We start from the raw sequence: 25,045 nt of genomic DNA, 5'->3' as shown, positions 1-25,045 counted from the left end.
TGGCCCACAGGCCTGTCCTTAGAGCCGCTACTTTCTGTGTTATGGCTGAGCTGATTACATTCCTCCACCACCCACCTCTGCCCCAGAATTGATTAAGTGCAGGTAGTGTGTCTAGATGAGATGCATTTTTAGCTGGATAATTGCTTTGCAACCTCCTCTGAGAGGCTAAGAGACGCCATTCATCTTTATGCAGATATTTTTTTAAGAACATGCTGTAATGTCTTTTGGTTTGTCTTTGATTTGATTTTTCTTTTGTGGATGAAGAGGTAAGTACATGGAAAAGATGTTTGTGTTTGAGCTAATGTGCCAGTGCCGATGATTGTGCAGCTTTTACGGAGTGATTTGATTACAGTACAAGATTGAAAATAATAGCAGTGTGCAGTTAAATTGTGGTGCTTAATTATATACACAGCTATTAAGTTCCTTATTGCAATTCACTTAAAGCACAGACGGGCTCTCTCTCCCTCTCTCGCTCTGCCACATGCCAACCCCCCCACCCCATTCTCTCTCTCACACACACACACACACACACACACACACACACACACTATGTGTGTGTGAGTTTTACAAAGGAGGAAAAAGTGTCACTATGGAAACAAGAGGAGGAATTCTAAATGCAACCTCCTGAGAAGCCCTAGTAGAGACCAAAAAAAGGAATCTACTGTTGTGAATGGCATCGCTATGGCAGATCCATTAGTAACATCAACCCTGTTGCTGCTGCTGTCAACATAAACAAACCGATAAAACAGCCTTATCTAGCTGTCATCTCTGTCACATCCGTCATACTTTTGTTCTGCCTTCACCCATGCTGTAGACTATGGAAAAGATGTGTGTAATCTGTATAAATGTGCACAGTAATGTATGCATGTTTAATTGCATGCATGTACACATTTATCTTTGTGAGCATCTATACGTTATATGTGTGGTTGTGTGGAATTGCTCGCTGCAGTGCACATTACACCATTTTAGCAGGGGTAATCTATTTTAATAACAGCTGCCACAGTGTTACCTTACAATGATAAATGAAAATCTAAATGACGGAGGACAGGAAATTCCTCCGGGAGGGAGAGGGGATAGAGATATGCGACAGAAGGGATAGAGATATGTGACTGTGTGTAGATATAGAGTGGCAAAAGGATGGGGTGGGGGGCAAGAGCATACATAGTGGTGGCACTACTAAATTATAGGACAAAGTTGCATTTGCAGAATATATAATTGGTTTGCAGGTGAAAAATGAATGGCCAAGTAATTATATCACTCTACTGGCTTCATAGTTTCTCTAAAGTTCCACAAGGCATTTGGTCAAAATGCCTAAAATGCCACAATGATTATTTAAATGATGATTTCAACATGAGCTAGATATGCAATAGACTTCAGAGATGTGGTCTCACTCACAGTTGGAATGGCAAGGCATGTTTTAAAGTTGGTAGCTACCACCCTGTGCCACCCATGTGGCCACAATGCTAGTCTCTCTTCCACGGTGTCCATGAAAAATCATTTCTTTTGTTATCTGGTAGAGTCCTTCCTGGTACTTGGCTTGGTCCCTGCTGTCTTTTTAACAATCTCTTTCAGAACCTTGGACAGCAGAGATGTCTGCGTGCCTACACTTTCTTCTCTTATTTTTTTTAACCCCTTTAAACTCTCAGCATCCCAGTGCCCAGACTTATATTCCTCATTCTCAGAACTACAGACCCTTTTCTATCACTCTTTGAATTCACTCTAATTAATAAATACTCAGTAGTAAATACTGAATAATACACTTTAGTATGAATAGCTTAAGACTTTAAGGGGTTTAAGCTTGGGCTTAGGCTTAGATATAAAAAGAGTATGTATAAGGGGTAGGTTGTTCCAAATAAGCCCTTTTTGCAAAACACACCTGGCTCTCGTTTTGCACCCAGTCTACTCCATTCAGACCAGAAGGGCTTACTCCATAGTGATGACACTGGTGGGGGTGGGGGGGAAGTGAAGAAAGCCGTGAGCCAATGAGTCAGAGTGAGTTAGAGAGAGAGAGAGAGAGAGAGAGGGAGAGAGAGAAACAGGAGGGGAAAACCTGCTCTGCTGGAAGGATGATGTCAGTCTCTGCAGCTGAGCCTCGATATCTGGCTCGCTCAGATGAGGACCCACCAACTCATCCCCCTGTCTGAATGGAAAGAGTGGAGAGAGAGAGTGAAAGAGAGTTTGCATGCTTATGTGAGTGTGAAAGAAAGAGCAAGGTGGAAGGTGAAAAGGAGGGATGTGTGGAGCAAGAAAAACGCAAGCAGAGGAAGAAGAATGACACAGGTGGAGTGTACTTGCACAGGTGAGTGCTCTATGGCCATCTATCAGTAAATGTTTATGGAAGTCATTCAGTGTCTAATTGTATGAATAAGAGTAATTGTGTGGTGTTATATAGAATTAGTGATACGTTTATCTTTACAGGATCAGGACTCACTAGATTGATTGATGTGCATATCTGTCATCACTGTCTGCCACAGGTAATATTGATTGATGAACCAACTAATCTTCTAACTGTCTGCAATGTACATGTAATGAATTTAACTTACATCGATCATTCTAAATCCTATAACACATTCCACTAGCAAGACATGTAGGGAAAACTGTTGAATATCTCAAGGCCTTGATGGATCTTTCACTGCATTAGGGGAGATTCTGCAGTCCCTCGGCTTCTTATACACTCTATTAAAGCATTAGGGCATCTGTTAGAGCGTCGCCTTCAGATAATCCTGGTCTTTTTTAATAAGCTTAAGCAGAGCAAGACCAAAATTATATTCAAAGGACAACCAGAAAGCTTATTCAGAATACTAAAAGCATAATTGAAAGTCACTATACTGAGAACCTAAATTAGACTATATGACAAAAATGTTGAATTTATAAAATATATAAGAGTCTAATTTAAAGGCAATCTTTTGCTAACTCAGTCTAAAGCTTCAAAAAAGAAAAATCTTTCAGGTGTGAAATGTCAGGTCTGAAATTTCCTAGTGAATCTACATGGTGTTGTGCACAATATATTTTTGTATCAGTGTGGACCCAGCTGTTTCTGAAAGTCATTTCTCCTGCCACAGAAATGATGTTTCCTCTTCACTATACAGTTAATCTTAGATATACTGTTGTCACTGTCAAAATGTTTGCTTGTATTTTCTGTTAACACTGCACATCCATGCATTAATGGCTGTTAAATTATTCAGTGCTGTCAATCTTTAACTGATGTAATAGATTGTCAGTCACCACTGAATCAGATCACTGTCACTAACAAATCACTGGTTTACTCATCAAATATGTCATGAGGAAGTCATTGCCATGGGCCATGCCATTTCCTTCCATGCTGGGCCACACACACACACACACACACACACACACACACACACACATATACACACTGGCTGTGGATGTAAGGCACACTGCTGCTATTCACATTAGGCGGAAAGGCCTTCAGGGCATGACTGTTAGGAGGAAGATAGATTGCACAAAAGGCCTAATAGTCTCAGGTTTGATCTATAAAAAATTAACGATATATATTGCCTGAAGACTACCACTACAGTACTATCAATCCCCAAACACTATTGTTAAAAACAGCTTTTGTTTGTATTACAAATGTAATGGTAATTGTAGTTTTCAGGTTGTGCCTCCATTAATCTTTATTTGAAATTATTGGTCAAATAAGACCCCATGCCATGAAGATTTATGAGAGCAGTAGCTCCTAAACTAGTCTCCCTTTGACATAAGCTCTGGCCAGTTCATTAACGACACGATTGATTATGCTTGGCTCTCTATATATGAGCTGCAAGGCAACACACAGTTCCTTCTGGGCTGTAAAAACAATTTAAGCAATAGTGTAGATCTAAATCTAGACACGTTAGATGATGGTTTTGGGGCAGCACCTCATTATGGAGATGGTGTTCAGCAGCTAGCTTTCAATCAGCAAACCCTCAGAGGCCATGTAGCCAATTGCTTTGTTTATATTTCCTCTCTGAAGCAGCCTCAATCACTTGTTTCTTTTCTTTTTTTTTTACCTGGGAAATTAAAGGGAGAATTTTAAAGAAGTGGCATCTGGGCAGTTTCTGCTTGTCTGACACTAATGAATAAGATAAATAGACATTTCCTTATTTTCTTTCTCAAGGGTTACTTGTGTAGTGTCAGTACACATCTGTACAGGGAAAAAGTATGAATAAATAATAGTAGTTAAGTAGAGATAATCCCAAACCCTGTGATTTATATCAGCTTTTGAACATTTAAAGTAAATCCTAGTAGGGATTTGTTTGAATACACAGATACAGCTAAAAGATCACAGACAATGTCTTTTGTGTACTTGTTACACCACTTAGCCTTACTGCCTTTATAAAGGCTCTCTTTAATTCTCATCAGACTGACAGGCAAGAAAAACTCTCCCTGGGAGCAGAAAAGATCAGATCTTTTTCACAATGTGAGGTGCATATTTTATTACTGATTCATATTTCAAAAAATTATGGAATGGAAATAAAAGCAGCGTGTAAATGTCTCACTACAACTAATGGGGAAAATGATGCTAGCTCACGAGGACCTGTAAGACTACGCTTGTAAAGAACTGCATAAGTACATTGTAGTGTTGATACAGACAAACCCATGCTGATTTACACATTGCCATTGTCCTACTTAAGCATTACCACCTTTCATGTGGCATGCATCCTATTTTTCATATTAGGGACCTCATTCCACACCTCATCTGTAGCTACTGCACCTGTGGATATATGAGATGGAGGCTTGATCTCCCTTCCCCAATGAATCCTAAACAGGTGGCATGATGATTTCCCCCCTGCCAAATAGGGGAGCTTATTATCCCCAGCCATGTCATGATAGAGGGAGCTGACAGCTCTTACTGAACCAAACAGGACCACATCCATCACTTTCTCCTGTTCCCCAGTGCTGTTTTGTCTCTTTTATTATTTCTCTCCCATTGTGGCTGAGTAATGGAATGCTGTTTTATTCCATCAACACAAAGCTAAGTGTAGCATTGGGCAGTGATGGAGTTGGTAGGATCGAGGTGTTGAGGGGGAAAGAGCAGAGAAAGGCAGTGGACCCTGCTCACGTCATTACCGCTGACCAGTCACCTCTTTCTATCTGCTCACTATCTGCAGCCCTCCTTGAGTGGCAGTGTGGCAGCCAAACAGCTGGGAAAACCAATGCTATTTCAGGGCCAGCCACACAGATAATGTCTTTACACCTCAGAGAGCAAAGCCGTCTCTCTTCCCTGGAGATTTCCCGCACAGATTAAATAATCAGTTCAGGACTGTCAAGGAGCTGTGCAATTACTGCTCCCGGTACCTTTCAATACATGAGGTACTATTGGATTTGTTTTTGTTGCTCTTTTTCCTTGATTGATCAGTAATCATTAATGCTAAGTTGAAACTACTGTCTGACAATTTGTACTGCATTTCTGTTATAAGCTCAGAAATGCATCAATTTCTGTTTTTTTCCCTCCAAATAGTAAATCCTTGAAATAATTGCAATTCATTATTTAGAGTTTAAACAAAATGATTATGAGAATTCAGCACTAGTCCATATCCAGAATGTCAGCTATACAGTATTTGGCCTTCATTTTTGATAATGTGTTGACAGTATGTCACATATATCATAATCATTTTTCTCTTTAAAATATCATCAGTGTCATATCACAACATATTTGATTTCAACACCAATTACCAGCTATTCCTGGTTTAAAGAATACCACTGCTTATTATTCCTACAAAACAATTTGTTCACCAGCTGATGTTTCACATTTGAATATAACAATGTCTCTCTGTGCCCCCGTCCTTCTGTCCAGGTAGAACAAGCTATTTTGAAAGCCAGGGAACTCTGGTGTGTCCCTGTATAAGCTGCTGTGTCTTATGGCTTTTTATTCCTATGTGATAGTGAATGTGACTCATGTAGGGATACAAGCCACTAAACACAGAGTGTACTACCATCTGAAAATAACAGCCCAGATCAGCATGTAGTCAAGGGTGATCTACTGTTCTAGTAAGGCATTTGTCAAGATTTATCAGTAAGATTCATTTACTTATGTATTACGATCTTTTCTGTAATTATATTTTTTGTTTGGGGGGGTGGGGGGGGGGGGGGGTGGGGGGGTGGCAATTATTATGCCATTTTTACAAGATCATTACTGTTGTTGGTGTAGAGCAAGTAATGAAACAATAAAGAAATAGATGAATGAATATACAATTTAAAACTCTGATTCGTGATAGACCAACAGATATGACACACATTAAAGCACATTTGGACAGTAACTACATATAAACACCTTTACTTGATAATTTAAAGTAGCACCATTAAATCAACACATGCTCTTAAGTGCCTAACAGAACTTTATTGTTACTCAGTAATAAAACCCAAAACCTTGTCTACCTTACTGCTATAGAAATACCTCTATGAAGAAGACGCCATGTCCTCATTTAATGACAGACCAAGGTTCTGAGGTCTGATTTATCATTGTAAAACTGCATCTATATTCATCTTCTCTAAAAAAAAAATAAGTGTAACCATTTTGCATTTCTATTCTCAATAAAGGCAATTAGGAGATCCAGAGTAAATTCACACAATTGGATTTGTGTGTGTGGAGGGAATTTCATGGTCGATTGCTAATATAGCTCACCATAATTAACACTAATGAGCAATTATTCAAATAGTTTTCGATGTGTCATAACAACTTGTGCACAGCTCCATCTACTAGTAAAGACAAAGAAACAAAGGAAGACTGCAGATTTTTAATAACCAACTTTATATGAGGCATTTTGTGAACCACTTATAAGCCTTTGCTAGGCCTAGCAATTCCCTTTTCTCATTCTCTTCATCTGTTGCACATTATTAAAATAGAACTTTGACATTATGCATTGCACCAGAGATAATCTACCTACAATATAATACAATATAAGATACATATAAACAAGATAAAGCACCTTTTGTGTTCTAGTAAATAATAGTAATAATAATAAAACATTTGGATGACATCTAGCTAACTGATTGTGGATTTGGTATGTAGTAACATCAGTGCATGAGAGGAATTCCTAATAAGGGGATCATGCGCAAGAGTTTTCCTTGTTAGCACCTGAGTTCATCAAATCAAACAGAAATTATGCCGAATTTAGTCACGAAAAAAGGCTTTCCTAATGCCCTCTTTTGAGGAAACCAAATTAAAACTTTGACATATCAACCCTTTTTTTGCACAGTATTTTTTCTCATTTCCCCTAGAAACTATATAGTACCAGCAAGAATGATTTGATGAATGTATCCGCTACATGTTCCCTTCAGTTAGAGGACATTTGTGTTCACATTACAATAAAAATCAAAATAATATAGCACCAATTATGTTTATACAAAAGCTAATACATTGAATGTCACTGCAATACAGTAAGGTAAAAGAGTATGAAAGCGCAATTCTATGAATCGTACAAAATAGGCACATTGATGTAGTTCAGAAATGGAATATCATTTGGTACTGTTGTACAAAAGAAAAATAAAACCCATCTACAACATGTGGTGAATGTGTCATGCATAATTTGAAAAAATAATCTCAGTTAACTTTCAAGTACTGTTTTTTTTCAATTATTTTCTTTTTTCATGAAATACAGACTCTGTAACTTAATGTTCAACTTCAAGGTAGAGAAAATAAAGTTATTTGTAAAAGTTGGCTGGCAAACCAGCTAGTTCATTTCATATTTATAAACTTTATCACATGTCCTCACCATCATGTGAAAACATTTACAAGAAGATACAAGGTAATAAAGTGACTAATTAAAAAGATAAATCATTTCTTAGAGGAGGGGCATACAATCTCATTTTCATTTAATAAATTGTCTTGATCAACTAGTGGATAACGTAGTTCCCTCCTCCTTAGTAGCATCGACTTCTCAGTTAATGGATTCAGAAGTGTCCTTCCTTAATGGAATCTTAAAACCAGTGAGTCTTTGGCCAAATAGCTTGCTAAGGAGGCTGTTATGTGACTCTGCAGTATGATAAGATTGCGTCTCTACGGACTTGACCCCAAGCTTGGGACGGGATTTATTAAATGAATTGTTCAGGGAGGTTACTGACACCTTGGAGGTGGCAGAATGAATGGCTCTACCAGGCACACCTTTTTTCCCTCTGCAATCCCAATTCAAATGACGGACGAGCTCTCCTTTCTTGGATGAAAAATTGTCAGAGCCTCTCTTTGGTTGTAGGTCCAGAGTTCCTATTTTGTGCTTTGAGACAATTTTGTTACTGGTCATTTCATCCTTTACTGATGTGAGCACAGGATAGTCAACAGAGATGTCGCCTTTCCGTTGACCAGCCAGTCTCTCAAATTTGTTGGACCGAAATTTCTTTTTGACTTTTGGGTCAATTCCAAGATTCTCACGTGTAACAGTTGATGCTGTTCTTGGAGAACTTGGCATCATCTTGAGATCTTTCCTTTTTTTCAGTTTCACACAGTCCTTGTCTTCAGCTGTAACGGAGCTGAGGGAAATCTTGGCATGATTTACACCTGCAGCATCTGTGACTCCAATGCTTCCGGACTTTGTGCTATTGTCAACGCATTGTTTAATGGTTTCCTCTGACTTAACAGGTGTTCTTTCTTTAACCAGGACACATACTGGCTGGTCAATATTGTTTATGACTTGCTCATTTTCATTCCTCCCAGTAGATGCACATTTGTTTATCTGGTCCTGCCTCAGTTGATTTATCTCACTGGATAGTGATGGCAGTCTGATAACATTAGGACTATAGTCCTCTTTAGGCAAAGGGTCTTCTGACTGATGGCTTTTCATGCTTTTACTTGTTTGATTAGGAAACTGCAAACTGCACAGATCTGAATCAGTCTCCTTCTCATCTGCATTTACCAAATCAGTGCATTCTTTAATCTTGTTGTCAGCGACAATATTCTCATTTGGAATTGGCATTGTTGAGGTGGTCTGAATTGCTCCACAGTCATCCTCTACTTTAACATCACAGATCTTAGTCAGGGAACCCTTGTAATCTGTACCAACCTCTTTGGTGTCTGTGTTTTCAATGACATGTGCATGTAAGTCTTCATTATCTTCTTCCTTGGTCAATGTTTTCATATTACAGGTGTTTTCAGCGGAAGCCAGTTGGGGCTGATGCTGCCCCAGTTCTTCTAGAGCCCCAGAAAGGTCTTCTGCCACGTCCTCAATTTTTACACTTGTGTTATTTGTGTCAGTAGGCTGTTTGTCTTCATCAGTACTGTTGCATGTAGAGTTGTCCATAACTGGTTTCAGACCCTGTATGTCTGTACTCTGCTGTAAGTGTACAGATGCAATGCTGGCAATGTTCAAGCTGTTTTCTTGGGAATTCTCAGGCAGTACCTTCCTCTTCTTATTTGGTGGCAAATCAAAGTCATCGTCTTTGGACTTGCAGGGTGTGCAAGGTCTCACCACTCCCCTAAACTTAAATATCTTGCTACCACCTGCCAGGTGTTTCTCCATATGACGATCAAACTGTTCTTTCTTAGAGAAAGTGTAGTTGCAGGTACTGCAGATGAAAGACTTCTTAATTACATGCATAACATCAGCACAGAGCTCACACGTGTACAGGGTAGTGTGCTTTGAATCAGGTTCATCCACCTCCTCATGTTCACTTTTTAGGTGATCTTTAAGCTCCTTTGCTTGCTGATATGAGACCGGACATTTGTGACACATGAAAATCTTTTGCAAATTGTGAACCACCAAGTGTCGCTGAAGCTTAAATGGTTTTGGGAACTGCTTGCCGCAGTGGTGACAGTCCCGTGAGGGATCTTTGCAGTTTGGATGCATTTCAACATTTTTTGGGGTAGTGTCTGCTTTGGGTAGAACTTCAAGGGGTGTGAATATACTATGCTTGCTTCCTCCCCCAGCACTTACTCCTTTGCTCTTTATAGTTTCAGGCTCACACATGTCTGAGGATTTCTGCTCTACTCCAGAGACATCTGTAGAAGCTTTCCTCTCTTCCTTAGATGATTTTGCATTTTCCCCCTTGATAGACTTTTTTGATTGATGTTGCATGATAGAAGAGATGAAGTTCTTCACAGCATTCTCCTGCATAAAGCAGCCTGGCATGTCCAGCAGGGAACTTTGAGACTGACCCTTTCGAGCAAACTGTGTGGCATGCTCCCGCAGGTGTTCATTGTACATCCACACATCTGATATTTCCTTCAAGCACATGCCACAAGTCCAGACACCTGCTTTATTCTTGACATGCTTCTCCCTCAGATGGTCTCGAAGTTGTTCACGGGAGCTAAATTTGCGCTGGACACACATATAACAAGTTGGAGGAGGTGAAGGATTGTGAGAAAGCTTGTGGAAATCCAGCTCCCCTAATGTGAGGAACCATGTGAAACACACCTTGCATTTGTACTGCTTGTCCTTGGGCTTCAGTCCAGTCTCAATTCGTTTCCTATTCCTGCGTTCTGTGGGCTTCTTGGGGGATTTCTTGGGTGCAATGGCCTCAACCACAGACATATCTCTTTCAGACTCAAAGAGCGGCATTTCAGGGAGCTGAAATGTAGTGTTGAAGTGCTGAATGTCAATGCTTGGGTAGTGAGGGACATTGTCTTGAACACAGACCAACTGCAGAGGGCAAGTCTCATCAGATTTACCATTTTCCTTGGCATCTGACCCTGTGTCTATATTTTTGTCTTCAGATCCATTTAAGGTCACTGTAGGATTTAGAATGGGATCTTCCGTATGGCATAAAAAGTCACTAATTCTAGTCTCTTGAGTGTCTTCATGCCCAACCTGATGATCTGTTATGACATCTTGTGGAAAACTTTTCTGAGGAGAACTTTTTAGCGTGCTCTTTTGGCACATCTCAAGCATTTTAGCATCATCAAGTGATATAGTTTCATATTCACAATGGTCATCCAGAGTGCTAGCAAATATATTGTCTGGCTTTTTCTTATACTCCTCATTGTTATCAGAAAATGTGTTTGAGCCAGTATAGTCAGAAACTAAGCTTGTCATTTGTTTCTGCTTTTTGTTACTTTTACCATAAACACGTGCACACTTTTTCCTTTTCATTTCATCATTCCTTGGGAATAATTGAGAGAATGTGTTTTCATCATCAAAGAGATCTTTGAGGTCAGTGCCCAGCCCACTGGGGCTTATTGGTGGATCTTTATAACCCTCACATTGGGAACCATTTTCATCTGTGGGATAACTGGTTGTCTCACTTTTGATCGCAGTTGAAGGATCCTCACATGGATCACAGATTTCTTTAATGCCAATATATTCCCCAGAAATGGTGTCATTTGCCTGCCCATTATTTTCTAAAGCATTTAGGCTTGCACAACTCTCTGGCTTTGTTGTTTTATTGTCTCCTTCAGCTCCATGGTGGTACATTACAGGGCACTTGGGCAATGTTGTTATCTCATGCTCATCAACACAAGCACTTTCTATGCCCTGAATGCCTTCTGTGACTTTCACCTCTTGATAATTGGGACTGTTAGCTGGGCTTAGTTTTCCAATTGACTTTGGACATTCTGGTTGTGCCATACTGGAAAAATCTGGGGAAATGGCCTGTAGGATGTCTGTTTTAAGTATACTGAGCAATTCATCTGGGAAAGGGTCCTTCTTTACTAGTTTGTTAATGAACCCTTCATTGGTGACATCCATGCTCTTGCTTCTTTTAATTTTGTTATTTTTCTTTGCTTTCTCAATCATTGGAAGCTTGTCCTCCTTGTCAATATTCATTGTACTTTTTGAAACAAGTGATTCTTTTGCCTTGCCTTGAAGTACTGAATTAAGAGTTGCTAGATCGCAATGTGTTACAGGTGTGCCATCATTGTCAGGATTCAGCAAGACCACTGGATCAAGGATACTCATGTTATCTTTCAGCTCCTTATCTACTGGGTGTGGTACAAAGCCTTGGCTGTTCAAAGTTGGCTTTTGTGCTATTATTCCTTCAGTTTTAACAGTGTGCTTCATGGCTTTGTGTCGCTTAAGACCGGGTAGAGTACGGAAGAACATCAAGCATATTTCACACTGAAATTTCCCTTGAACTGCATTCTGTGTGCTACCTTTTTTTTGTAAGGACTTTACTTCTGACTGCTTTGTGCACTGTCCCATCACTGAGTTTGGCAAACTTATGAAACTTATGGATTCTGTTGGTAACTGCTCTTTAGGATTTGGTGTTTCTTGAACATTGGACATAATAGGTTTCTGAGGCAATGCATCAAGCTTGAAAGTATTTATCTGACTCTCCACATTCTCAGCATCTGTCTTCCTCAGAAGATTGATGTTTAAGTCCATGTAACCAATAGAATCCATGGGAACATTACAAGTGCTTATATTATCTTGGTGAAGTTTTGAGAGTTGTTCTGTATCATCTGAAGCTCTATGTTCCATGTGGTGATTATTGGTGGATGAAATGCTGCAGTACTTAATATCATTTTGGTTGGTGGTGTCATGAAAATGTGGTATGTCCATTTTAACCAAGTGATCATAGGTAGTTAATTCAAGCTCGTTTTGAACATGTATTGGACTGAGCCGACAATTTGATGATAGCTGTGTATTGAGAGTCAGTGCACAAGCATTGAGACCGAGGCTGTCTTTAGGGCTTGACTTAATGTTGGACTGAACATCAATACTTTTATTTAAAGTTTCAGAACTTAGGCTGCAGCTAGTGAAATGTGTTTCACTGTAATTCATTGGGCTTAGTTTGAATTCATACAATGTGTCTTTGTTTTGGCTAACATCCAATATTTCTGATTTCTCATTTGCCTCATAAAAAGCCGGTTTGGAGATGCTGTCCACAGCTAACATTGTTCTGGGGCTAGATATTTTGCTTTCTGTGGTTTCTGCAAAGTTCACATTGGAAGCAAAAGCATTACTTATCTCAGTAGCTGTGGCTGATGACTCACAAGAATGTAGTGACCTAGCAATATCCACATCTGCAGAACTCTTAAAGGTTAGTGTCTCTTCAATCAAAGCAGGGCTAATTATGTTAATATTGGTCCAACAACTTGATAACAGACTCTTTTCTCCTTGCAAGGGGGAACTCTTTGTAGGAACGTATGGAGAAACCAGTGGTGATGGACTAATTGGTGGTACAGATTTTAGTTTTGGATCCTCATTCACATCGATTTGTACATTCTCTCCACATAAATTGTGCACATCAGAAAATGTCTTTCTCAATGTGGCCTCACAGCTCTGATCCTCTTTGTTTTTGTTGCCTCATAGTGCTCAATTTGTCATTCTCTTGTATTTCTCCACGAATTTGTGATCTCAGTGTCTGTGTCATTTCTCAGAATTTCATGATTGGGTGTCTTCACTATGAGGAGACTTAATGCTCTCAAGGACTGGACCATTATCTGGCATTATGTTACCTCTTGCTCTCTCCACTGTGTCAATTTCAGTCTCATCAACTTGTGTGCTATGATTTACTGATGCAGATTCAAGCATATCTTTGTAATCTTTCGTAGCATTTGTTTCTATGAACATCTCTTCTGCTTGGCTGCTTTCCTGTTTGTGGGCCTTTGTGCTTTCATCTTTAAGCACATCTGGTAATGCTGGTGAAGCATTTGGATTGTTGGGAGGGCCCTCTGAATTAAAATCTTCCACAATATCTGGTTCAGGACTAACTTTCCCTGTCTCCACTGGTGGTTCACAAGTTTTATGATCAAATATAATAGATGATAATTTTGATTCTTCTGAGTCATTGATTGAAATACAAGTGCTTGCAGGTTGTAGCTCATTTACCTGTGTGTCCTTGTCACGCAGACTGACATCATTACTCTCAACATCACTGGAGTTTTCTGTTTTGCTACCTAAATTTGACTCACAAATGTCACCTGTTATAAGCTTGGGTGACTGCTCCAATAATGTTTTATTCAAATCTGATGAGCACTCATTAAGTTCTGCCACAGAATATCTAGAGTCCACTCTTTCAGACTCATTTGTCAACCTAGTCTTTTCTGTCTTTTCATCATCCTCTTTTTCCTGCTCTTCACTGCACTCTTTTTGCTGAACAGATGAGTGAGCTGATTCCAGCCCTGATGATAAAGAATCTGAGATCACTTCTAGGCTTTTCATGAGGTTTTCTGTGTATATTTCCTGTTCAATCATCTCTTCTGATTTGTTTGTAGCTGTGCCCAGAGGATCACTGCTCCCAGTTTTCTCCTCATTGTTTAGTTCTGCTGGTTTCTCTGTGGATATAATATTTAGTTCTGCACCACTCTTTACATGTAAAGTTTCTGGGCCTAAATGAATTGGGGTGTCTGTCACAGTGGTGTGTGTTGGGGTGTGAAGGCACTGCTGTCCACCCATTAACCCAAACTGAACTGGACTGGACCATGGCAGGTCAGGTTCGGCGAAAAGTTCTGAGTGGGAGTCAGTTGGTGCAGCAAGTCCTAAGCTTTCTGATGGGCAAACCACCTCCATGCTACCCTGATCACTCTCACTTTCATGATCATCCAGTCTTAATGGCGAAAATTTACTCATAGTCAAGTGTTTTGGTGGCTCATTGTCAAGTGGAGAAGGACTACTTAGCTTAGCTGACTGGAGCTGGCTCTCAAGTTCTGTCACAATTCTCTTTATCTCAAGCTCATCGTCAGAGACACATCCATTGAGATTTGGATGGTAGTCCATTATTTTCTCTGTCAGTGTGAAGGGGACTGGGTTAAAACAGGTCTTTTTATCATCTGATATGTCTGAATCCTCTTTGTACTGTGCAATCTCATCTGGTAGTTCAGGAGTCACGTCAACCATCAAGCTCCAATCTCTCTGCTCCAATAATGGTGAAAAGGATGACTCAAACAGCTCTTTCTTTTCAGCTGCAGTCTCTATTGGACTGAAGCCCTCTTTAGGTAGTTGAATATCTGGGTACAGGTTATTGTCAAATCCACCAACTGTAAGGTCACCAAACATTGATGTTGTATCAAATGAAAGGGGTGATTTCATAAGACTCTGTTCATGTTCTAGTGTATAAGGCATAAGACAGGTTCTGTCTTTCTGTGGGAGTGCATCATTAAGTTTAGCAGAAGATAAACACACTTCATCCATGAGTGAACTGCAAAGTGATGGCGGCTCAGAAAATAAGTCACTCGGATCAGTCTTTCTTTCTTTGAGTGTGGAAATATCATTACTAAAGTTCTCAAAGGAAGCTGGTGAGGATTCTGAATCTTGGTGTGACTCTTTCTTCTTGTGTAATGTTTTTCCTTTTGATGACGCATGATCTCTTTTGATTTCTTTATCATTTTTGGTCTTCACTGAATTCACTGTAATTCCAGTCCTTCTGAGATGCATGCTAGCTTTGTAATCTTTGTAGTCTTTGCTGAGTGGTGTGGCCTCCTCTGTGTTTGCAGCAATTCCCATGTCAGAGCCATAGTGGTCCATTTTTTCCTCTACTTCTACTCTGGTGGTTTTGAATCTTGCAAGGCTGACAGTACTTTTAGTCAAGGTGTGTTCTGATGCAGTCTCTTCTGTTGTACTGATGACATTTGAACACTTCGATGTAGTATAACTGTCTTTGAGTTCAGAGAGTAGAATCTTGTCAGTGCTATAATGTTTTGTGTTTTTGGTGAAGGTCAAAGCTAATGATGTGCTTGACTCTTTTAGTATTCTTTGTGGAGATCTGTCTTGATCAAAGGAATCCTGGTCTTTTTTCCTTATCTCCACTCTTTTTTCACAGTCTGAATCTGTGCGATCAATGCTTTTAGGGCTATTGATGCTCTCACTGGAGACACTCACAGATGTGCTGAGTTCACTGCTGGTTGAAGATCTGCTGCTTCGCCTGCGCACCCTCTGATGGCCAGAGATTTCTTTTATTGAGGGTGGAGAGACAGTTTCGGCTTTCTTCAATTCAAAGCTCTCTATCTTGTCTTGCTTCCATGGACTTTCCCTGTTCTTATCTGCCCTTATTCTTCCTTTACATTCTTTTGTATATGTGTACTTGCAACGGATGCTCTGACTAAGACGGCCCTGGCTGGCTATCTTCACAGGCTCACAGTCCTCATCTGAATCAGAGATGTAATCATACTCCCTGAAGGTAGGATTCTGTACAGTGGGCGTCACCCTCTCCATCACAAGTGAGAACTGCATGTTTTTTGTACCTTTCACATGGAGCTTATGAAGCTTATTTTTCTGCTGAACTATTTTATGAATGAGCTCCTTACTCCAACTCCCTCCACTAATCCTTTTTCTTTTCTTCTCCTTCACTATTGGCCTCTGAGGTGTGGGACTCCTAGTGGCAGATGGGGATTGAGGAGTAGGTGTTTTAACTGAAGGGGTGCTGCTTTGTAAAGTTTTGAGTCCACCTCTCTCTGAAAACTTTCTGGACAAGAGAAACCTGGGACCAAGCTCACTTTCATCTGCTGTCTTATCTGACTTTTGTGTCTCATTAACCCACTCTGTACGTGTGTTAGATTCCTCCAAAGTGGATTCCCTCTTGACAAGAGAGGTCTCCTCTCTGGTACCTTCTGTATGTGCCTCTGAATCCTGGTTATTTTCTTTGTAGGTAACATCAGCATGTTTGCTCTCAGCAGTGAGGCAGTCAAAGTCTGCATCAAAGGTATACTTTTGCTGTGTTAATGATTTTTCACTGGATGTGAATTCATGCTTACTTCGGCTCTCAAACATTACAGAGTCTTTGGTTTTTAGAGTCTGTCTGCTAGATGAGCATTTTGTAGTGGTGATCTCATCATCTGCAAATGCATCAATAAAGCTACTATCAATTTCTGCATTGTCTGACTGATAACCAAGTCCATTCAATGCCTCGGTGATGAGACTATCTAACTTAGCATCTTCCATCTCTAAGTCAGGGAGTGGTGCAGATGGCAGCATGAGTTTCATAGGATCATCTTTTGCATCAACTTTTGCTTCACTGTCAGGCATTATCTCTCCATTCTTGTTAAGCCCTAGCAGGGACATATGCAAATCAGATGAACTCCGTGACATGGCAAAATTGGTACCAGATGAGATAGCTTTTGTGTTATCTGCATGAAATTTCCTTGTGTCTTCCACTTTCCTAATATCTTTGAAGTCATTTTGTGCAAATGCATGCTGTCCACAGTATTGCTTATGATCAAGAAAAGAAGCTAGGTTATTAAAATTCTGATCACACTGCTTGCATGTGAGAAGTACATCCAGTTGGTCAAGGTTTGCTGTGGCTAAAGAGCTAGCTAATAGCTGGTGAGCTGAATATGGTGGCGGTGGACGGTGCTCCACCCCATAGCTGTCCATGCAACCTTTCCCACTTTCCACATTAGATTTTGCATGTCTTATATTTGATGAAAAACTCACAATATTTTCTTTGGCTTTTTCTTGGTTGTACCGCAGGCTACGGGAAACTTCTGGATGGTAGTGATGCTGATTAGAACTCAGGTTGTCTAGTGATGCCTTATTTTGCACCTGGTTATAAAACTGAGATGGAGATGCCTTCTGGCTGTCATCAGAGCTACTGCTGGCAGGGCTAGTAGAGTCTGGTGAAAGAGATGAACATGTGCTGCTAGGCATTTGGTTTTGTATGGGTGAGTGTGAGGGTGAATCATATGGGGACACCATCATTAGTTCCATAGTCGGAACATGTAATGGTGGGTAACTAGGGGTTCTTGGTGTGGACCCATGCACTGCAGCAAAGTATAATGACTTATTTTTGGCATCTCCAACTTGGTTTTGGCTGGATTCCACTTTATTTGTAAACTGACATGGTGATATTGTATTACACCCCTGCTTGACACTGTCTTGCCTCAGTTTTGAAAAAGCCTCACTGGCTCTATTGTTGGGAAAATCGTTGGAGCTTTTCTGGGTGTTACTTTTTTGAGACTTACTATCCTCTTTCCAGTCAGAAGGAGTTATCAAAAAAGCCATTTGCTGATTACTAAGTTGCCTGGAAAGCTCAATCCTGTTTTGGTTTGGCATGGCTGCAGTAAGGCGGATCTGTTGCCAGGGCATGCGGCTGTTAATTCCTGCATTTTGTCTTTGCTCAAGGGGAGGTTGGCACTGAAATGGGTATGGGGTAGAGTTCTGATCTAAGGGTAATGGGAAGGCTTTGTTGGGCCCTTCCCATGGCTGTGCTACTCTACTGTTTTTGTCAAGAGGTGCTGAGCCCACATGGATGATATTTGTTGGGGAACTGTTGTAATTTTTTTTTGAAAAGTGAATTGGAGGACCTTGACTCTGTGCAATATTTCTGATGTGATGTACACTGCCTTGAATAAGAATTCTTTGACTAGAAGTACTGTTTTTTGAATGGTAACCTCTTTTACCCCCTGCAATAGCACCTATATCCCTAGTGTCTACTGGACAAAAATGATCTGACTTGTCAGATAAAGCACTCTTTTTCTTATCTGGTTGTTGATTATTTGATTCTTTGCTATCACCATTACTAACACCATCGCCTATGCTTCTTGTGCAATGGACTGATGATGGTATAGCATGGGGAGTCTGCACATACTGGGGAGGTTTGGATTGTAAACAATATTGCCTGTCCTCTGACTGTTCATAACTCAGTTTTGTATTGCTTTGCACAACCTCATGCTCCTCCCCAGAGGATTGAAAAGAAAATGAGTTTTGGGTCACTTGGTTAGGACCCAAAGATCCTTCTATTAAATCTTGTGGCTGTGGGTTCTGATCACAGGGAAATGAATCTGCATTATCCAGCAGTGGATACCCATACTGAAATGGTAATGGGACAAAGCCATTGGGTTTGTTCACTTCCACAACACTGTTAGACTTTTGTGATGGGACCCCAAAACTTGCATTACTGAAAGCCCTGTCAGGAGACTGCCACATGTCAGCTCCACTCAGCTGAAAGTCAGGGAAAAGCATTTGGTTGACAGGTTGTGTATTATTGGTCTCCAATGCAGCAGGTTGCTGCTGAGTTGCAGTGGATGGTGGGTGCTGGTGAGAAGAGCCCCCTGCTGCAGAGCCCACAGGTTGTGAGGTATAGCTTGGAGATATGAGGTTAGAGCCCTCCTGGAAACAGCGGTTGAGGTTGAACTCCTCCTGCTGCAGTTCTGCCTCTCGCTCTGGGATATTTGGTACATGAAACCTGTAGCTGCCTGAGACAGGGCCCCGGCTGGCCTCCAGCTTCTTGGGAGGTGAAAGCTTCTGCTGTGGATAGGCTATCCCTATTGTGGGATTGGAACGTGAATTTGTAGTACTCAGTCTGCACAGCTGCTGTGGGTTAGCACGCTCTGTTTTTCCTGACTTTTTCCCCTTATCCCGAATGCGACTTTTCCCACTTGGAGACTGAGGACTGACCTTGCCATTAGGCCATGTTCTATCACTGGCGAAGTTCGAACGGTTCTGCAATGACTTGAAATCAATTTTTCCTGCCTGTTGTGGCCGGATAACAGCTTCACGTTGTTGAGTGTTGTCTTTCTCCTTTTCTACAAACTTAGTATTATTGTTAACAGTCTGTGACTCCACACACACATTTTGAAAGTGCTCAGGGGATCCTTGCAATGCTTTCTCATTGAACTGCTCAGCAAGCTTCTTTTCTTTCTGGTTGGTCTCTGCATCCAGCTCTTTGGTGGCATATGTCCGTTTAGCCTCTCCTGCCATGATGCCGATGTGGCTGATTCAGCAGGCTGCTCCTTATCTATGGAGTCTGTGACACAATGACATTCTGCTGTAGTCTGGAACAATCTCCAGTGGCATGAGCAGAAAGAATGAGATTATATCTTCTCTCTTATCTCCTCATTTCATCAATGAGCAAATGATCATCTGTCATCATCTTGAAGCCCTGGACGGAAAAGAGAGAAAATATAAAGTAATGGGATGTAAGGATTGTCAATTCTCTTTACACTCACAATATATTGATCCAGAATTTACATTGAAATTAATTGAAACAAAGTTAAGACTAAATTAACATTAAATTTACCATTATATCTGCTAATTGTATCAGCATAATGTTTTACTACAAAATACCTCTTTGGTACACATGTGCACTGTTTGGCATTTGAACATTTATTTTAACAGTCTAGGATTGTAGAGCTGAGAAGATAAAGGTACTGACAAAAAGCAAAACCATATCTCACCAAAAGAGGGCAGCATCATATCAGATTTGCAAAAAAAAAAAAAAAAAAAAAAAAACCCAAAAACAAACCCCTACACTTGTCAATAAGAACTACTATTCACAATCTGCTGCCAGCTATTCTTCAAAAGCTGTTCAAAAGCTGCCAGCTATTTTTGACATTTGTAATAATTTACTTACACTCAGACAACTGTGATTTGAACTGTCAGATAACTATTCTGGTGTGAAAAAAGTGAAAATGTAAACTATGTAATGCTGTGAAACTTTTTTCCTGTTTGTGATTCAATATACTGCTTCTTAAACCAGGGCTTAGTTCTGTTTGTTCTTCTGCTCCTCTGCCAAACACTAGGAATTCATTACATTCCATGTCAATCATTAGCTTGCCATAGAAAATGTCTTGGGCTTATTATTTTCATTTGCAGTGAATGATTGCGTGATACTCATAAGTTGTGAGTTGTGAGCTGGGACAGGTGGTTGTCATTCTTAAGGCGTCTCAGACACTGCTTCTATCTAAGTTTACTTTGGCCTCCTGCAGCTTAGTTTGTGCTTATGCTATAAGCAAGTATTCAGTAGCAGAATGTAATATATATAATGGTTAACCAAAAGCCCACTTCATGCAGTCTCTCCCCAGTTTTTGCAGAAATTTAAATAATGGTCTATTTGTGTATATATATATATATATATATATATATATATATATATATATATATATATATATCACATTTATCTTCCACCATGCTTGCCCCTGAGCTTCCAAGGTCAAAGAAGCTGACTACACACACGATATTGAGATATTGAGACTATTTCACAAGAGAGAAGAAAAAGACCACAGGGCAGCACACATCTTCCACATACATATCATTCATTCATTCTTTTTCAGTAATAACGTTATCCTTGTCACGGTGGATCTGGAGTGTATCCCGGGAACACTGGCACAAGGCAGGAATACACACTGGATCGGATGCCAGTCCATTACAGGGCAGTATGCACACACATTCACACCTAGGGACAATTTAGATTAACCAATTCTGGCATGTTTTTGGAAGGTGAGAAGAAACAGAAGAAACATATGCATACACGGGGAGAAGATCTTAGAGCTATGAGGCAGAAATGCTACCTGTTGCACCACCACATGCATATCAACACTCATTATATCTGTATATATCTGTAAGCAATTCATACTTAGACCTGGGTGGTAAGTTGCCTCTTTAAACTGCCATTATCAGAGCAGTATTGTAAAGGATGTGATATGTGTCATATATGACCTGCCTTCTGAGGTCAAAAGATATATTTAAAATGGCAATCTGTTTTAGAAAGTACGAGTAAATACTTCACAGTCATTTAAGTAGAAGCTACAAGAAACCCCAGCATGACCAAACTTGTCTCAGAAGTAAAAATGTCATCAATATTGTCAAATCTTGCTTTCGCAATGGAAACAAAGTTGAGCCCTGGGGTTCCTTTTGAAGTAATACAGCCAAATTCCTGTGTTTTAAAACTTATCTGTTCCTTTCCACTCTCCAAAAATGATGAAGTCATTTTAAACAACTCTCACATACACATGCTTTTGATAGTGACGAATATGATGCATCTACAAATTCATATCATGATACATAAATGACTTATAAACTTGTTTATAACAGAATAAAAAATGCTTCATAAAATCTCTAATGATGGAATATCAAATTTTGGCAACAGATATAATTAATATATCTATTGAGGCATATTTTTACAAATAACCCAGAAAAAACTTGTCTATTAAACACATTTTTTTCCTCCTAAAATCATGTCAGATTCACATTATGACCTTGCTGAATTCCTGTGAATGCTTTCAGTAGGGCTGAGACAGAATGTGCATTTATGGCCCATTATCCTAGCGACTGTGCAGCCTGCACTTGCCGCACTTGTTGATTTCAGTCCTATATTGTGGCTTAGAAAACTATTACTACTACCTTACTATTACAGATTTAAGGAACATACCTGAGTAGTAAAAACCATTTTAATACAAACAGGTATCATTTTACTTCTTCCAGGCACAATGGCTTAGATCCTGCAGGTTAAGCTGCATTGATTTTTTTTTACAGCGCTTCTGAAAGAGCCCTATTTCCAAGACCCTGTCCTCAGCCTGGCTCTGGTATTTAGCATATTGGTTTGGAGACTGAGCTCTGCCTGGGTTTGGATCAGCCTGTGAAAAGTCACATCCTCTCTCCAGCTCCAGGTGCAGTCAAAGGCAGTATGTCTGCTCCTCTGTGAAAGCAGAATGGAAGCGTGCAAATTCCCCAGTGGGAACTCCCTGGACAGTCCTGCTTAATCCATATATCATACCCCATTCACTATTTGTCCAGGTTAGCCAGCCCCTTGGAAAAGTGGCAGAGAGGATGCAAGCTGCCTCTAACAACAAAGCACACAGTGCTGTGATCGCAGGGGCCTATCAGAAGTAGCACCAAATCCACAGCTGTCAGTGCACAACGAGTGCGGGCTCATTTATATCTTCACAACTGTCAGCTTGACATTCCTAATGCAAATCTATAAGCACATGGCTGCCAGGTTTCCTGCCAGCTAGGCGATCTCAAAGCATTAATGCTGTAATTCTATCAAACTGCCTATTTGGTGTGACTCTAAATATCTAGCCAGTCAGATCTTTTTGTTTTTACTTTTTTCTGCAAGCCAGATTAAAGTTTATGGAAGTTTGGCTAGCAAATAAAGGCCTGTGCCTGTGACACATTTGATTACTAAGTATGACTTGATATCACACTCTATGCAAGTTGTCTTAAAATGGTGCCATAAAATAGAATTTTAGGCACTTTTATAAGTCAATTAAGGCAAGCCTGTGTGTTCCTCAGGCTTAGTGTCAAGTCAGCCTGCACCACACACACCACCATGAGCTCCATATGGCCACACCAAACACACCACCCAGATGACATTATGGGCTGACAGGGGGGTTCCTTTTGAGCATGTGTGTGTGCACAAACTGAAATGTAAACAAGCTCTGTGTGTGAGTGCAATCTAAAATGTTTCATCTGTCTTTCCTCTTTACCCTCTTGTCTGTGTGTTAGTTAGGGTTTTTCAGAGTGTGTTTAAATTTTTTCTGGCTTATTCTTTCTCACAGTATAAAAGAAGAGCTAAAGTGAAAAGCCAATTTCCTGAGCTTTCCTTACCCTCCCCCAATGTATGTAGTGTAAGCTAAAGCAAAAATGTGCTTTTGTTATGCTTAGAGACTCTCATGCCATTTTTCAACTGAGATCATACTACCATCATTTCTAAGGATCTTTCTGCAGGCAGTCTGTTTATCTAATGCTGCATATGGCATCCGAGCACTTAGTTTTCCATTACTCAGGCTTAAATGAAGCATAAATTGTCTTCATAGCTTTGAGGTGTGAACTCCTGGGGCCCCAAATGATTTGTTATTAGGTAATGAACGTGATTTCACTCCTGTCTAAGTAGCTGAGTCAGCCTACGTTCTGATAAATACGGATTTAGTTTAACCCATTGCTGAAACACACTGCTTGATATTTGATGTTGACATTTATGAAATATAAATAATAACCATCTAGATCCATCCTCTAGATTCCAGTGAGACAAAACCACACAAAGTCCAGTGAAAGAGAAAAATCACCTGTTTATCTGAGACATTGAAGCACTAAAGCATCCCTTTCTAATCCCCACAGCCTTCTACACATTTATTCACACTATCATTACTCACACACACATGTAGTGCACATGTATGCACATTTATTTTCTGTTTGATTCAGGATGTGCCACTAGACTCTAAACTATTAGCCAGGCTTCCACATTAAGAAGAAGACCAAATACCAAGGCTGCATCTTTAAGATGCCTAAACTTTTACACACAATGGCCCTCTTCATCTGACTGTAAACCTGTAAGGAATGCTGGGTAACCTTGCTGACATCGTCAGCTTCTCCAAACACCTGGTGCACTGAGCTATCTTCTCATGCCATTTGCCTAGATGTTAGAGAAGGGAGTGAAAAAGTGTGTGTGTGTGTTTGTGTGTGGGTGTGAGTGAGGATTAGTGAGATTGGAAGGGTTAAAGTTGCTTACAGTGTGTCCAGATTGTGTCCCAATCCTCTGAGCTTACTTAGAGAGAATGGGTCAGGTAACAATTTAAATCTCTCAAACTGCATTCCTCACACTCTCAAACACGGCTATGGGCTAAGGTAGCACCAACACATTCCCTAAAAATGACTGGCACATTTACAGCAGACCCATGGCCAAACCAGCCTTCTGAAGAACGACCTTCTTTTTATTTTAGGAAACATCCATTATCCAAGCAAATTGCCTTTCAAGAGTATTTGACTTGAGAAATGTCAGCAATGGGTGGCAAACTGTGCCTGGCCTCAGCCAATTCTTCTAAAAGTGAAAAGAAAGGATTAATTTTGGGGCAGTGGAAAGAAATTTGTCTAATCTGACATTTTTTGATATATAGATATTAAAAAGAGCTGAAGTAGCAAGGCAGTCCATTTATATCACTTTGTGCAAAATGTGCATGAGACGTTTACTTAGCTTTCTGCCTGACTCTGAATGAGGTTTTTATCAGAGGTTATAGGCCTATTTTGGGATGCAATTTAAGGAACCTGGATGGTGACCCACACGCCACCACAGGCTAGAGACACCCTCCTTCCCAAAAATGTGGTTAGAAGTGTGTGTGTGTTTGTGTGTGTGTGTTTATGTGTGTGTGTAGGCATGCTTTTATATCTTGGTGGGGACCAAATGTCTGACAGTTTTGACCTTGTGAGGACATTTGGCTGTTTGTTTCTCTGTTTATTTATTTTTACAAAAACTGCAGCTTTTATTTTAAAAACTAAAAGAGCCAAAACTTTTTATTTTGGTTACTGAGGTTAAGGTTTGATTAAGGTGTACACCGAAGTATTAATTAGCTACATTAATAATTATGTAAATAGAAGGTCCTCACAAGGAGAGTAAGGATAGTAAGACAAAAGCGTGTGTGTGTGTGTGTGTGTGGGATGGGGGTGTTTCAGTATGTAATTCCAGAAGCTCCCCATACCCCCTCCCAAGTTTCCCCTTTTCCTCTCCTTCAGACAGTTTTTATTAC

At 40.2% G+C, this 25,045-nt stretch overlaps 1 protein-coding gene and 1 long non-coding RNA gene across 2 annotated transcripts in view; one reads left to right on the top strand and one right to left on the bottom strand.

The window, feature by feature from the left end:
* Positions 1-2,012: 2,012 nt before the first annotated feature.
* On the top strand, positions 2,013-5,853 carry LOC128318915 (uncharacterized). The gene is made up of 3 exons (XR_008302342.1): positions 2,013-2,299; positions 2,419-2,474; positions 5,798-5,853. It is a non-coding gene; the product is annotated as an uncharacterized LOC128318915 (long non-coding RNA).
* An 869-nt stretch (positions 5,854-6,722) lies between these two features.
* Positions 6,723-25,045, bottom strand: part of LOC128317026 (uncharacterized) — a 64,045-nt gene continuing 45,722 nt past the window's right edge. Inside the window, exons 3-4 of the mRNA XM_053236576.1 lie at positions 13,262-19,686; positions 6,723-13,159 (exon numbers count right to left, since the gene is read on the bottom strand). Of these exons, the coding sequence (XP_053092551.1) occupies positions 7,881-13,159; positions 13,262-19,505 (11,523 nt within the window). The 5' untranslated portion in view covers positions 19,506-19,686 and the 3' untranslated portion in view covers positions 6,723-7,880. The remainder of the gene's footprint in view (positions 13,160-13,261; positions 19,687-25,045) is intronic.

This window comes from Pangasianodon hypophthalmus, chromosome 9, assembly GCF_027358585.1.
Source record: "Pangasianodon hypophthalmus isolate fPanHyp1 chromosome 9, fPanHyp1.pri, whole genome shotgun sequence".
In the NCBI taxonomy this organism is placed as follows: Eukaryota; Metazoa; Chordata; class Actinopteri; order Siluriformes; family Pangasiidae; genus Pangasianodon; species Pangasianodon hypophthalmus.
This window is presented reverse-complemented; position numbering and strand designations above follow the sequence as displayed.